At 47.9% G+C, this 12,488-nt stretch overlaps 1 protein-coding gene across 3 annotated transcripts in view; it reads right to left on the bottom strand.

Annotated features, from left to right (window-relative positions):
• The window catches only part of LOC126546272 (excitatory amino acid transporter-like), a 256,126-nt gene that overhangs the window by 12,818 nt on the left and 230,820 nt on the right, over nt 1-12,488 (bottom strand). For all 3 annotated transcript variants that reach the window (XM_050194425.3, XM_050194424.3, XM_055062201.2), the window contains 4 exons: nt 6,198-6,324; nt 4,785-5,018; nt 3,062-3,256; nt 2,077-2,211 (listed from right to left, as the gene is read on the bottom strand). In XM_050194425.3, coding sequence (XP_050050382.1) covers nt 2,077-2,211; nt 3,062-3,256; nt 4,785-5,018; nt 6,198-6,324 — 691 coding nt within the window. The remainder of the gene's footprint in view (nt 1-2,076; nt 2,212-3,061; nt 3,257-4,784; nt 5,019-6,197; nt 6,325-12,488) is intronic.

Raw genomic sequence — 12,488 nt, forward strand, 5'->3', positions numbered from 1 at the left:
GAAACCTTCTTCGCTTCAGCGTGTTCCTCGCCTCTTGTCAGTCAATTAGATAAGAAAAACCTGTCAAGATTCGCTTTGAAAGCAAGCAAAAGTGACCTCCCATAAAAGCGGAAAGGGTTTGATTGGGCGCTTCAAACAACGGTGCAGGTAACCATCCAATACTGGCGTCGGTAGTTACGTTTGTTTAAGGTCGGGAGATTGGAATTACAACAGACTAGAAAAAATTTTACGTTATATGGCCCAAGTTTAGCCTTTCTGAACTTATAGGCGCATAAAAACGAAAATTTGATGAATATTCGTCTAAGGTTAAACAGGCTAAATAAACTTCTGTAGATGTATTGGAGACATTGTAGAAAACATTTCCAAATGGCGTCGGAGGCTTTCACGCGCTCTTTCAAGCAGTGAATTGAGGTTTAGAACTCTTGCTGCGAGCGCTACTGCTGGAAAAGTCAGATTGTAAGTTTTCTCACATACAAGTTCGCACACATTTCTAAGTTTGCTCGGAACAGTGGTAGCGCTGAGAGAGGAGTTTCAGCGTTACGAAAATACTACACAGAAATAGGAAACGCTTTGCTGCGGGAAGAGTATAACAGGAATTACGCCAGGGGCCCAGGCCTCGTTATTCCAAAGCTGTTTCGCCAGCATTTGGGCTGTGTTTCTGCAAGGTCGCATAAATCTACGGTACCTCTATTTTTGTGCAGCTATACGCAAACGGCCATTAAATTTGTATTAGCTTCACGCTTAACGAAGCCCTTTATAGCTGGATTTCTGCGGGCTTGGTTCTTTTTGTCTTTTACCCAAGTGCTATCGATTTTTCCGTGGGGTGGCGGCGGATGGGGGTGGCGGCGCATATTTAGCGTAGAGCATCCAGTTCAAACGAAGAAATCAGTTGTTTAATCGACTGCGCTGTTGCCTCCGATTTGAACTGCACGGACAATTAGTGTCCGCCACACTGGGTCGACTGGACGGTCGAATGAACGCTGCGCGTTTTGAGACGCTTGTACGCCGACATTACGGCTCCCCGTGCCCACAACACATTCCTAACTGTTCTTTCGCGTGCATGCGTTGACCAAGTTTTTCATTCCGTTCTCTGTCCTCTTTCTACTTCTCTGTACCGCCGTCACCGATTCAAAAACGAAGCCCCGCGTCGGCAGTCACGTGCCAGGAGAGGCAGAACATTTAATGGTATACACTGTAAAATAATTTACACCTTTAAAAGTGAGAAAGGGTGTAAATATGTCTATAACTCCCTATATAAATAACACCTTAAGGGTGTGATTTATATAGACATTTACACCGTTTTTCACTTAAGGGTATAAATTATTTTACAGTGTACTAGGCTAGTCGCTTTCGAACGCTATATACTCGTATAGAGCGCTCTGGAGTCGCGATTATTATTTGGCTTGCCGAAATCTCGCGCTCGGAGCGCATTCAGCTATGTTTTTTTTTTTTTCAGAGCGCCGTGCTCCGGCTCTCGTGCCCGGCAACCGGGCACGAGAGTCCGGTTTCGGTGCCCGGTTGGTGCCCGGCACGAGAGCCCGGTGCCTGGTCGTAGCGCTCCGCCTGCACAGGCGGAGCGCTATAGCCTACTGCGCGCTCTGACGTGACGATCACGTGTTGGGCCGATTCGTGCGGCTTCAATCGTGTTTCGCAGTGCTCCCTCCCCTAGTTCTTTCCTTCCTCCGTGTTAACGGCAGACGGTCGCGCTGCTTTCGGCCATGTTTGTTTGCAACAGAAGTGCTGACGAGTTTCCGTTTTGCCATTTCATCAAAAAAGCGGCTAAACGATTGGCTCGGGAACGCTTTCACTGGCGGCTTTGATTTAGCGCACGCTCCCCATCATCGCGATCCGAGTCACACTGCGATAGGAACCAGCCCAGTGTACCGTACGAATAACATTACTGGGACGTTATGCGCTTAGTGGACCTTTGGCACATTGTAGTCAGTAAGTACCCTTCCGAACAGGGTATCGGCCGATTAGCCGACAAAAAAATGGTAAGGCGAGACGTCCATAGGCTTTCTCTTTTTGACATTATTCAAATAATTTGTTTTGGTGGAAGGAGTGCACGATACTCACAGCATCCAGTCGACGGCGACGATCATGGAGATGTCCTCCGTGGGCAGACCCACAGACGTGAGCACCAGCAGCATGGTGACGAGACCCGCGCTTGGCACGCTGGCTGCTCCAATACTGGCAGCCGTGGCCGTCAAACTGCAGAACGAATGGGCGTGCAAAGCGAGCTGAACAATTGAATTCTGCTCACGCTTTTGTTTTTTTTTTACTTCGCTTGCTACGGCGCATAACGTCAGAATGAAATTAAATATAGACACACGGGCCGCATTTTCATGCACATACTGCAGAAGCAACCTATAGGAATGAATGTGTCCACGAGCCATCGTTTGTAGTCTTCAGACTGGTCACTTCTCAAGTTCTCAACCCATAGTACGCTTTCGCGGACTGTATCTCCCCAGGGAACGTCCAAAGCAGGTGGCGGGCATATGCTGTAGAGGCAGGATGCGGAGGATTTCGGACACTAGACATTCTGGTTGACCCCAAGAGCAAGTGATGGATGGTGTAAGGGCCACCCCGGCCCGAAGTCTCTGGAGAGGCACGTGCTTGATCGTACGTGCCTGATCTAGGCAGTGACTGAGAATGGGCTTTCATTGTTTCTTGACAGTTGCACCCGCAAGAATTCGTTCCTCTTATCCACCCAATCGAAGGGGATCGATAAGATCAACGCGTTAGAACAGCAAATCAGTAGAAACACAACGCCAGAAAAAACAATTGTGAAGAAAACGAAACGGTTGCTGTGCCATTTTTTTTTCGCTGACAGTCTACGTGGTAGACGCTCCCTTCAGCTTGCGCTTTTAGATAGCACGATTCGAAGCGTTGGTCCAGGATACCCGGAGACAGGTTTTTTCACAGCTTTTACTTTTCTTCTAGTCACACAAGTTAAACGATCTACGCTATTTGTAACAGTCCCAGCGAGGATCGATCTACACGATTTACGTCCGCTATTCCAAGAAGCGAGACAATGCCCGCCGCCAATCTCTGCGCTCACCTGACGGCGATGACCTCGCCGATAGAGAGGTTGATGCCGTTCATCTGTGCAATGAAGAGGGCGGCGACGGCTTCGTAGAGCGCCGTGCCGTCCATGTTGACGGTTGCGCCGACGGGCAGCACGAACCGGGTCACCCGCTTGTCGATGTGGAGGTTCTCTTCCAGGCACCGGAATGTCACCGGAAGCGTGGCCGCACTGTTCGCGGGCAACGTGCAAGAAAAAAAAATTATTAGAGGACTCTGAAGCTTCGCCTTTATGAGAGGGTCGCGATAGCATTCAAAGATCACCGACTGCTTTTTACGCTTCCCGGCAACTGCAGCTTACGTAACCGTAATGTTTACCGGGAAACGTTGGCGGCGAAAGCTATGCACGAAGGCGAGCCTTCTCGTAGAAGCGCGGCCTCTTGCGTGGGTCGCGATATGGAGGAGGCGAGCGCCATCTGGAGGTGTTGCAAGGAATTGAGCGCTCCTCTTTATATCCTTTGAGATTTGCGCGCGCCGGCTCGCGCAAATCTCGGAGGCCATGGCCTCTCGATGAATGGCAGAAACGATGGAAATATCATCGCACGGTTCTAGAGCGGCTGTTACTGGAATAGATCTTCCTCAAATCCGAGCTGCGGTAGCAGCTTCGTAGTGCCGGTTGCTCGTTACATCTTCTGCTTAATGTTTCGACGCATACACGTAGAACGGCTGCCTGAGGACTTGAAGAACAGCTATTTCATTGTAGCTATAAAGGTTCGCCCAGTTTAAACAGGCAAGAAGTGGGTATAGTTTCACTAGTGGCTATATTTGTTTCTTACTTTGTTTTTTAAGATTTAGTGGGTAATATAGCAAACGCTTTAGTGCTCACTGCGGTGCATTGTGCATTTATTCTTCTTGTATTTGCTATACTTTTAATGGAGCCTCAGAATATTGCCATTATTTTATGTAATAGATAAGGTGCCTATTAGCCGACAAGCCGACAAGTCACGAATCAGTTCGTGGTCCGTTATTTTTCTTCGTAACTCAATATACACTTCTTATATCATATCAATTTAGCTACTTCGTACTTTTGCTTTAAAGAGGTCCCCATAATTAGACTTTCCAGGGATACAGACGCACTATATTATTAAGCATGAGTTAACCTCAGACCGCAACATACAAGCAGCAACAAACTCGGCAGAGCAAATAGTGGCACGCAACAAACTGCTTAATTTCGGAACACAGTGACTCACTTTCGTGTCTGCCTCAGGGACTTGTCTCTACAAACACGCTCGAAGCATGTGTCCCTATTGCACCTTTTCGTCATGTCAAGACTTCCATCGGAAGTTTCGGGGACCGGCGAGCGGGACCTTTTCACGAACAGAATGTCTTTTTTCTTTCATAAAACAAGGTTTTATGGAAATGTCTTACTAAAATGTTTTACGAAAAAGTGTTACGAATTTCTTTTTTTTTCTTAGGATCGTAAGATAACCCCAAATTCGTAAACATCATGGAAAATACTGGAGTCTTGGCAGGCATATCGAAAGCTGACGGCAATAACACATCAACAAACCACCCGCATACAGTGTCGCATGCATCTGGCTTCGCGTCCATAACGAACGCTTTAATTGCAATCACTTTCGAGTTTGTGTAAAAACAGATTGAAAAAAAAAGGCAGTGTGCAATAAGACGCGCAAGGTGGGTTTCTCAGAAGCACGTGGCAACGACGACTCGCGCTGGCCCCGCCAACGCACCCCACCCACCTCGATGCCGTGCCGAGTGCCGTGATCCACGCCTGGAGCATCCCCCTGAAGAACGTGACCGGGTTCTTTCGGGTGATGAGAAAGTATATGAGCGGCAGCGTTATGCAGGCATGTATCAGAAGGCCCGCGATCACGGTCAGCATGTAGAGACCCAGCTGCTGCGCCGTCAGCGCCAAGTCCTTGATGGACATGATCTTGCCGATGATCAGCGACATGATGCCGAACGGCGAGTACCTGGACGACGAGAGAGTGAAGTAGCATTGAATTGGGACAGCGATTTGGGCGAGTTTGGTGCAAAGTCCGTGACGGGACTACAATGCTAAGCACCGGAGAAGCAAACGTGTGGTCAGCAGAAGGCGGAACAAACCCAAGCGCTGACTATACCAACTTAATTTTGTTGGAAAAAGAACAGACAGATATCTTCACGTGTCCACAGATATCCTTATCGGCAGGTCTAAGAACCAGTGGCAACATTATAAGAGCACATTCGTGGCTAAACACCGCTAACTTCCCGTTTGTCTTTCCACACTGCAGTGGTTGGTGCTGCAATCCCGGCTTGAGCCAATCACAATATTACAAAGGTTGCAACGCAGCTTGAAATGCGGCTTGAACAGCCAGCTACAAACGGGCCGCCTACGAAACCCGTCAAGGGTAACTCTAAATTAAGTTTGTTGCAAAAGTAAACGTGGGAGTCGTAAAAATAATTTTAGGAGTGAACTTGTCAGTCAGTGTATCGCTTTGTCTTATGTCGGTTCGCTTTTCTGTTTTCAGAAGCAGTGGTGGACATTTCTTTTTCCCCTTCATTTCACGTTGTTACACATTTAGGGCAAAGGGAAGAATTGATGAATGAACGTATGATTGAATGAATCAACTTCGTTTCCGCCCAGAAGAGTCAAGGGGCACCGTGAGACATAATTTAACAGTAAACGCACTAAAATACTTGCCACCTTCTTTATAAATGCGCCAATGACATCACATATTGCAATTCTCTATCTTCATGTGCCGCTTGTGGCGCTGTAGAAAAAATTAATATAAAATAAATATCTGACCTGTCACACCTCACGCTTAATTCGCCGTCATACACTGATCGCTCCAAATGAGACAGGCACTCTGAGCGATAATTTTCAACCATTGATACCTTTGGGGAAAGAAATGCAACTGCTATATCGTGAAAATCACAGACATACCGTTCTCGGACAAATAATCTCTACAATACCCGAAACTAGCTCTCGGATGTCGTAGTCGATTTTAAGCTGTTAGCGTAGTCCGTCGCTCAAACTTCTCACGCTTTTAAGAAAGAGCAGCAAGGCCCATCACTTCACCCAGTCTGTGGCTAATAAGAATAAAGATTGCGTAATATTGAATTTTGTACATACTGGAAGACAGATACTGTGCATATAACAACAAACGTACCACATGACCAGGTAGACGATCTTCATGATGATTTCGTTCAGGCTGCTAAAGAACTGCACCATCAGTTCCGCATCTGGTCCCATCTGGCCGGCTATGATGCCGAAGGCGATACAGAAGACGATGAGCCCTGAAAGAACGTGTCTGCGGTTAGCTGAGGGTCACAGTTCGAGATTCGATAACCATTTTGTACAAGCACTATAGAATAGGCAAACGGAACATCCTTATTGGAACCGTCAATGGCACACTATCGTCGTCGTGAATGATTCCACCATCGCCTACTAAATCAGACTTGCAGAATGCAGGTCGAGTGAAGAATGCGATGTACATCGACACCACGAGCACGTATTTCATTCACGTAGGACAGCACGAAAGTGCTAGAACTGTCGAAGAGGACAACAGAAAAAAGAAAGAAAAAGGCTGGACGTTTGTGCGTGTGTGCAACTTTTGTTGCGTTCTTCCACTTTCAGCTTGCCACCGACGTGAGAAGCTGCTTCCGGTCGAAGTTTACCCCACCACGAACGCTTGTACAGGGAGCTTTTCGCGATTTCTTTTTCAACGCTGTTACGCAACACACAGAATGACGGTGACTCTGCGAACTTCATGGTCGATGTTACACGCCCGCTCAGACACTTTCGAGCTTAGCGGTGAAGCTGACCTACACTTCACCCTGCGCGGCTGGTGCCGCCGCTGGTGTGGTGATTTACGATTTATTTGCATCTCCTTTGAAAGAGAGAGGTGGCAAATAGTCACCTAGCCTACCTGAGTTACTCAGGTATGCTTTACATGCATTTCATTCCAGCATTTTTGTATACTTCTCTTTACTCTTTTTTCCTTCCATAAAGCTTTTCTATATACCTTGTGCCGCTACCTGTGCTTGTAATGGATCCGGTCGTATCAATCACTTTCCTGCTTTTTTTCCCCACCAATACTCTAAAAGGTTTTTGTTTATCTCGACTGCTGACCGGTTGACGTTTCTATCCACTTTAAATCCAAGCGCTTCCGCAAGGCGTACGTCACCTACGGGTCTCACTGGGTGAATCCCATCGCATTCAATTAGGATGTGCTGAGCGGTCTCCGGATATTTGGTTCACCATGCACATGCTTCATCTCGTTGCAAATATTTGCTCCGGTATGTTTTTGCCCTTAGGCAACCGGCACGAGCACCAAATAGCGAGACACTTCTCTTCGTGTTATCGTACAAATTATCCCTTCCAATTATCTTCTTCTCATCCTTGCAACTTTCCATGATCTTTATTTTTGTTTCCATTGTTTGCATACAATTTACTGTCTCTACTTCTCTCACTTTATGATGACTCCTGGATGGCTATTCACACTTTCAATTACCCTGTACTTGGTTGCCAACTTTCTTCACCTCTTCCTACATTCTGTGTCCACGCTTTTCAGGTACAGATAGTGGTATACATTTTAGCCACCCATTCATTTCGGACCATGTTCCAAAGTCTACAAAACTAATTTTGCTCTGCGCCCCGCAGACTTCAAATGATGTCCCACTCATGTCGCCCTGCACTGTCCCCTCTGTGGTTTTGCCGTAAACTCCCAGAGCCATCCGATCTACCGATGTTTGGTTAACTTCCAGCCCCGACAATATAGCCGGATGCGCTGAGGAGAGCGCCATCTGGTGGTGCTGCAAGGAACCCAGCGCCACACGCGTGCACCTTCCGCTGTGATTGATTGACTTTTCTGTCGACGGAGACGAGAAAATCTCGGGATCCTAGTGATATACCGCTTCGCTGTAGAAAGAAGGGGGTGATGTTGGCTGCAGCCGGATCTAGCCTCGCAGGAATTTCTGGCATGGATGGATGCGTGCTGTGAGCGTCCCCTTTGAAACGGGGCGGTGGGTTGCGCCATGAAGCTATTTTTCTTTGCCTAATGTCTTGCCTATCTTTTCTCGTTTTTTACCAGACGACCAATAATGTACAGCATCAAACTTCCTGAACCATTATTGAGCTTTTAAACAGAGCAGCGCGTATTTTGACAAGGACAAGGAGGGAGACTCGACACGGACAAGCGCGTTTTAATGAGTTTCATTATTGAGAACTTTCTTTATATATGCCAACGTTGTTTATGGTTCTTTATTTGGCTCTGCCCTAGCGCCGCCTCTCAACAGAGTTTAATAGGTCTAAATCTTGAGGTATGTTGGTCAGTGCGTCATCATTTACAGCGCAGTGCGACGCGCGCGAGAAAAACGGACGCGCACAGCGAAGCGTAACAGAACGCAAGCGCGAATGGCTCGGGAACTATCCATGCAGCGGTGTCCTCGCTCCCCCCCCCCCCCCCGCCCTTCTTGACAAAATGCCAGCGCTTTGAAATGCGTCTGCTACACGTTACAACTCACCGCTGTCAAAGCCTGTTAGCATCACTGTTAAAACGTGCCAGAATCAATATTAAAGCAGCGCATTTGATACAGACGCTGAATTACAGAGGAGGAGGGAGAGAATTTTGATCAAGAGGAAGGAGGAGAGGTCAGCCTGAAAAGCCTGCCTCTAGCCTGCTACTCCTCACAGGTGTAAGGGGAAATGGGAGGGACAAAGAAATGTAGATGGCAGCTGATTATGGCATAGTACAATGAGCAACTATGTACACGTTAACCAATACACTGCACTGGTACTGCAGGAACACTACACACAGATATAATGCGTCCAAACGGCATGTTCTCGCACAAGCACATTTTGCAGCCACACGGCGGCCGCATACCGATGGGGGCGAAATGCGAAAACACCCGTGTACTCAGATTTAGGTGCACGTTAAAGAACCCCAAGTGGTCGAAATTTCTGGAGTCCCCCACTACGGCGTGCCTCATAATCAGAAAGTGGTTTTGGCACGTAAAACCCCATAATTAAATTTTTTTTTGCAGCCTTTATACAGGGCATGTTCAAGAGGCGATCGTCTAAGCCCACCTTCGGTAGAAAGTTCAGTGGGGATTTGATGGCGCATTTGCCACGGTGAACCAGTTTCCACGCGTTCAAAAATTTCACCTCGGAAAAGGGCCGGGAGTGGAAACGGTATCATCATCATCATCATCATGATCATCATCATCATCATCCTCATCCTCATCATCAGCCTGGTTACGCCCACTGCAGGGGAAAGGCCTCTCCCATACTTTTCCAACTACCCCGGTCATGTACTAATTGTTGCCATGTTGTCCCTGCAAACTTCTTAATCTCATCCGGCCACCTAACTTTCTGCCGCCCCCTGCTACGCTTCCCTTCTCTTGGAATCCAGTCCGTAGCCCTTAATGACCATCGGTTATCTTCCCTCCTCATTACATGTCCTGCCCATGCCCATTTATTTTTCTTGATTTCAACTGAGATGTCATTAACTCGCGTTTGTTCCCTCACCCAATCTGCTCTTTTCTTATCCCTTAACGTTACACCCATCATTCTTCTTTCCATAGCTCGTTGCGTCGTCCTCAATTGAAGTAGAACCCTTTTCGTAAGCCTCCAGGTTTCTGCCCCGTACGTGAGTACTGGTAAGACACAGCTGTTAAACACTTTTCTATTGAGGGATAATGGCAACCTGCTGTTCATGATGCCTGCCAAACGCCCCCTAGCCCATTCTTATTCTTCTTATTATTTCAGTCTCATGATCCGGATCCGCAGTCACTACCTGTCCTAAGTAGATGTATTCCCTTACCACTTCCAGTGCCTCACTACCTATCATAAACTGCTGTTCTCTTCCGAGACTGTTAAACATTACTTTAGTTTTCTGCAGATTAATTTTTAGACCCACCCTTCTATTTGCCTATCCTGGTCAGTGAGCATGCATTGCAGTTAGTCCCTTGAGTTACTAAGCAAGGCAATATCATCAGCGAATCGCAAGTTACTAAGGTCTTGTCCATTAACTCTTATCCCCAATTCTTCTCAATCCAGGTCTCTGAATACCTCCTGTAATCACGCTGTGAATAGCATTAAAGAGATCGTATGTCCCTGCCTGACGCCTTTCTTTATTGGGATTTTCTTGCTTTCTTTATGGCGGACTACGGTGGCTCTGGAGCCGCTATAGATATCTTTCAGTATTTTTACATACGGCTCGTCTACACCCTGATTCCGTAATGCATCCATGACTGCTGAGGTTTCGACTGAATCAAACGCTTTCTCGTAATCAATGAAAGCTATATATAAGGGTTTGTTATATTGCGCACATTTCTCTATCACCTGAATATGGTCTATTGTTGAGTAGTCTTTACGCAATCCTGCCTGGTCCTTTGGTTGACGGAAGTCTAAGGTGTTCCTGATTCTGTTTGCAATTACCTTTGCAAAAAAAAAAAGCGGTATACAGTAAGCTTAAGTGTCCTTCGCTAGGCCACAAATGGAAGGCGCACGCAAAGTATGTGTTGAATTGTCTCGGGATTGTGGCAGACCCAGCACTCAGGGTCTCGTTCTCGTTCAATCTTGTGAAGGTATCGACGAGTGTACGCCACACCGAGCCATAATCGACGGAGTGGCGTTTCCTGGCCTCTCCGCAGCCGAAGCGGAAGCCGCAATCACAAACCAGCGTCAAGTCTACAGACGCAGGTGCTGTAATCAGCCAAGCCATGCTGCTTCATGTTTTCCCCATACGTCTTCTTCTGTCGGTGCGGCGAAGTGCAACAAAAGCGCTCCGAGTTTTGGCGTTTTTTCCCCCTCATACGGTTGGTCAAGTGACGCCTCAGCCGTTGCAAGGCACTTCAATTTAACGGATTGCCGAGTGGCGGCAAATGCCCGCCGCCACGTTGCAGCAAACGCTGCACGACAGCGCCTCTTTGACTCAGCCGGAGTTTCGCATGGGCGTAGGCAAAAGTAAGAGCTTAGAATGGAGAAGGCCTGCGGCTGGGGCCGCAATTACGACACGATAAACAAGAGTCGCGCCAGAAAGTCACACACGACGCGACAATCTGCTCCCGTGGCCCAGCAGGAACCCAACGGGAACGTCGGGGATCCCATGTTCCCAGGGGTGTCATCCGCCGACGCTTTCCCCGCTCTTTGCGCAAGAGGCACCATCGAAAGCAAGCTTGGAGTAAAAGAAAGACATACAAAAAAATAAAGAAGGTGGCCATAAAGCGAGAGACGCATTTGAATATCGTGTTGTACGGCCTCGCTCGGTCGTAACGGGCATTCAGTTGCCATGCAGGTCTTCAAAGCCATGGCGCCGCTGCGTCGCTGGTCTTTGGCAACAGCTCGCCGCGGTTCTAGCTCTCCTATTACGCGCGTGACGTCATGCGAACGAAGCGAAATCGGACTCTGCCGAGAGAGCTAGCCCCGAGCAGCGCTCAATCCTAACAAACGCGTTCGCTTTCAAACGTCCAGTTTTGGTGGCATCACGACAGATGCAGGCACGTGTAGGATAACGTTGGGCCCGGAAGGAAGGAGAAGCTCTCGAACAGCAAAAACTGAGTGTAGCGCGCGGTGTTGTGAACACGTGTTCAGCATCAAATTGGAAGCTGAACCTCTGAAGCTGAGCCAAGTGCTCAGTTTACCACACCGCCTGCGAGCTTCACTTTGTAGAGAGACATATATTGAGTAATGTTTTTGGACGCAAAACCATGGTCCGGGTCCGCGGAGGAAACGGAGGCCCAGTGGTCAGCCAGGCCTAGAAGTCTGACATGTCTGAGCAGTGCCTTCATGATGTCGGGGAAGGAGTCCGCCAGCCACGCTTCTAGTGAAGAGATTGAAGAGCGTGAAATGAAGACGAAGACAAGGTTAGAAACACGCAAGCAAGATGAATAGCATTTGTCCGAATGAATGTGAACCAACTATATACCGACAAGAAAGAATCTTGAGCAAAATTTCAGGGACCCAGATGGAGATGGCGGTGGTCATGTTGCTTCGGGCGAGGGAGGGGTGTGAAGAGGTAGAGAGGGGTTTAGCCTTGCAAACTTGTCCATCGATTGCTATGGCTGAGCGTCTCTTTCTGTGTCATGAGTATGCGGCACCATGAGTCCATCAATTCAGTGTTGGCACGACACCGTGCTGTTGGAATTTGACTGTATCGTTTTGTGGGAGCCACCGGAATTTCGCTGGTCGTATAAATAAATACAAAAAAATTCTCAGATTTTACTTGCGAAAAGCACGATTTGATTACGAGGCACGCCGTAGTGAGGCACTCCGGGTTAATTTTTGACCACCTGCCGTTCTTTAACGTGCACCCAATGCATGGTACATGGACGTTGTTGGATTTCGCCCCCATCGAAATGCGGCCGCCGTGGCCGGGATTAGATCCCGCGCCCTCTGGCTTAGTAGTGAATCGTAATAGCCACTACGCTACCCCGGCGGGTGTTCGTATAAATAAGAC

The sequence above is a fragment of the Dermacentor andersoni genome, chromosome 10 (genome assembly GCF_023375885.2).
Source record: "Dermacentor andersoni chromosome 10, qqDerAnde1_hic_scaffold, whole genome shotgun sequence".
NCBI classification, from domain to species: Eukaryota; Metazoa; Arthropoda; class Arachnida; order Ixodida; family Ixodidae; genus Dermacentor; species Dermacentor andersoni.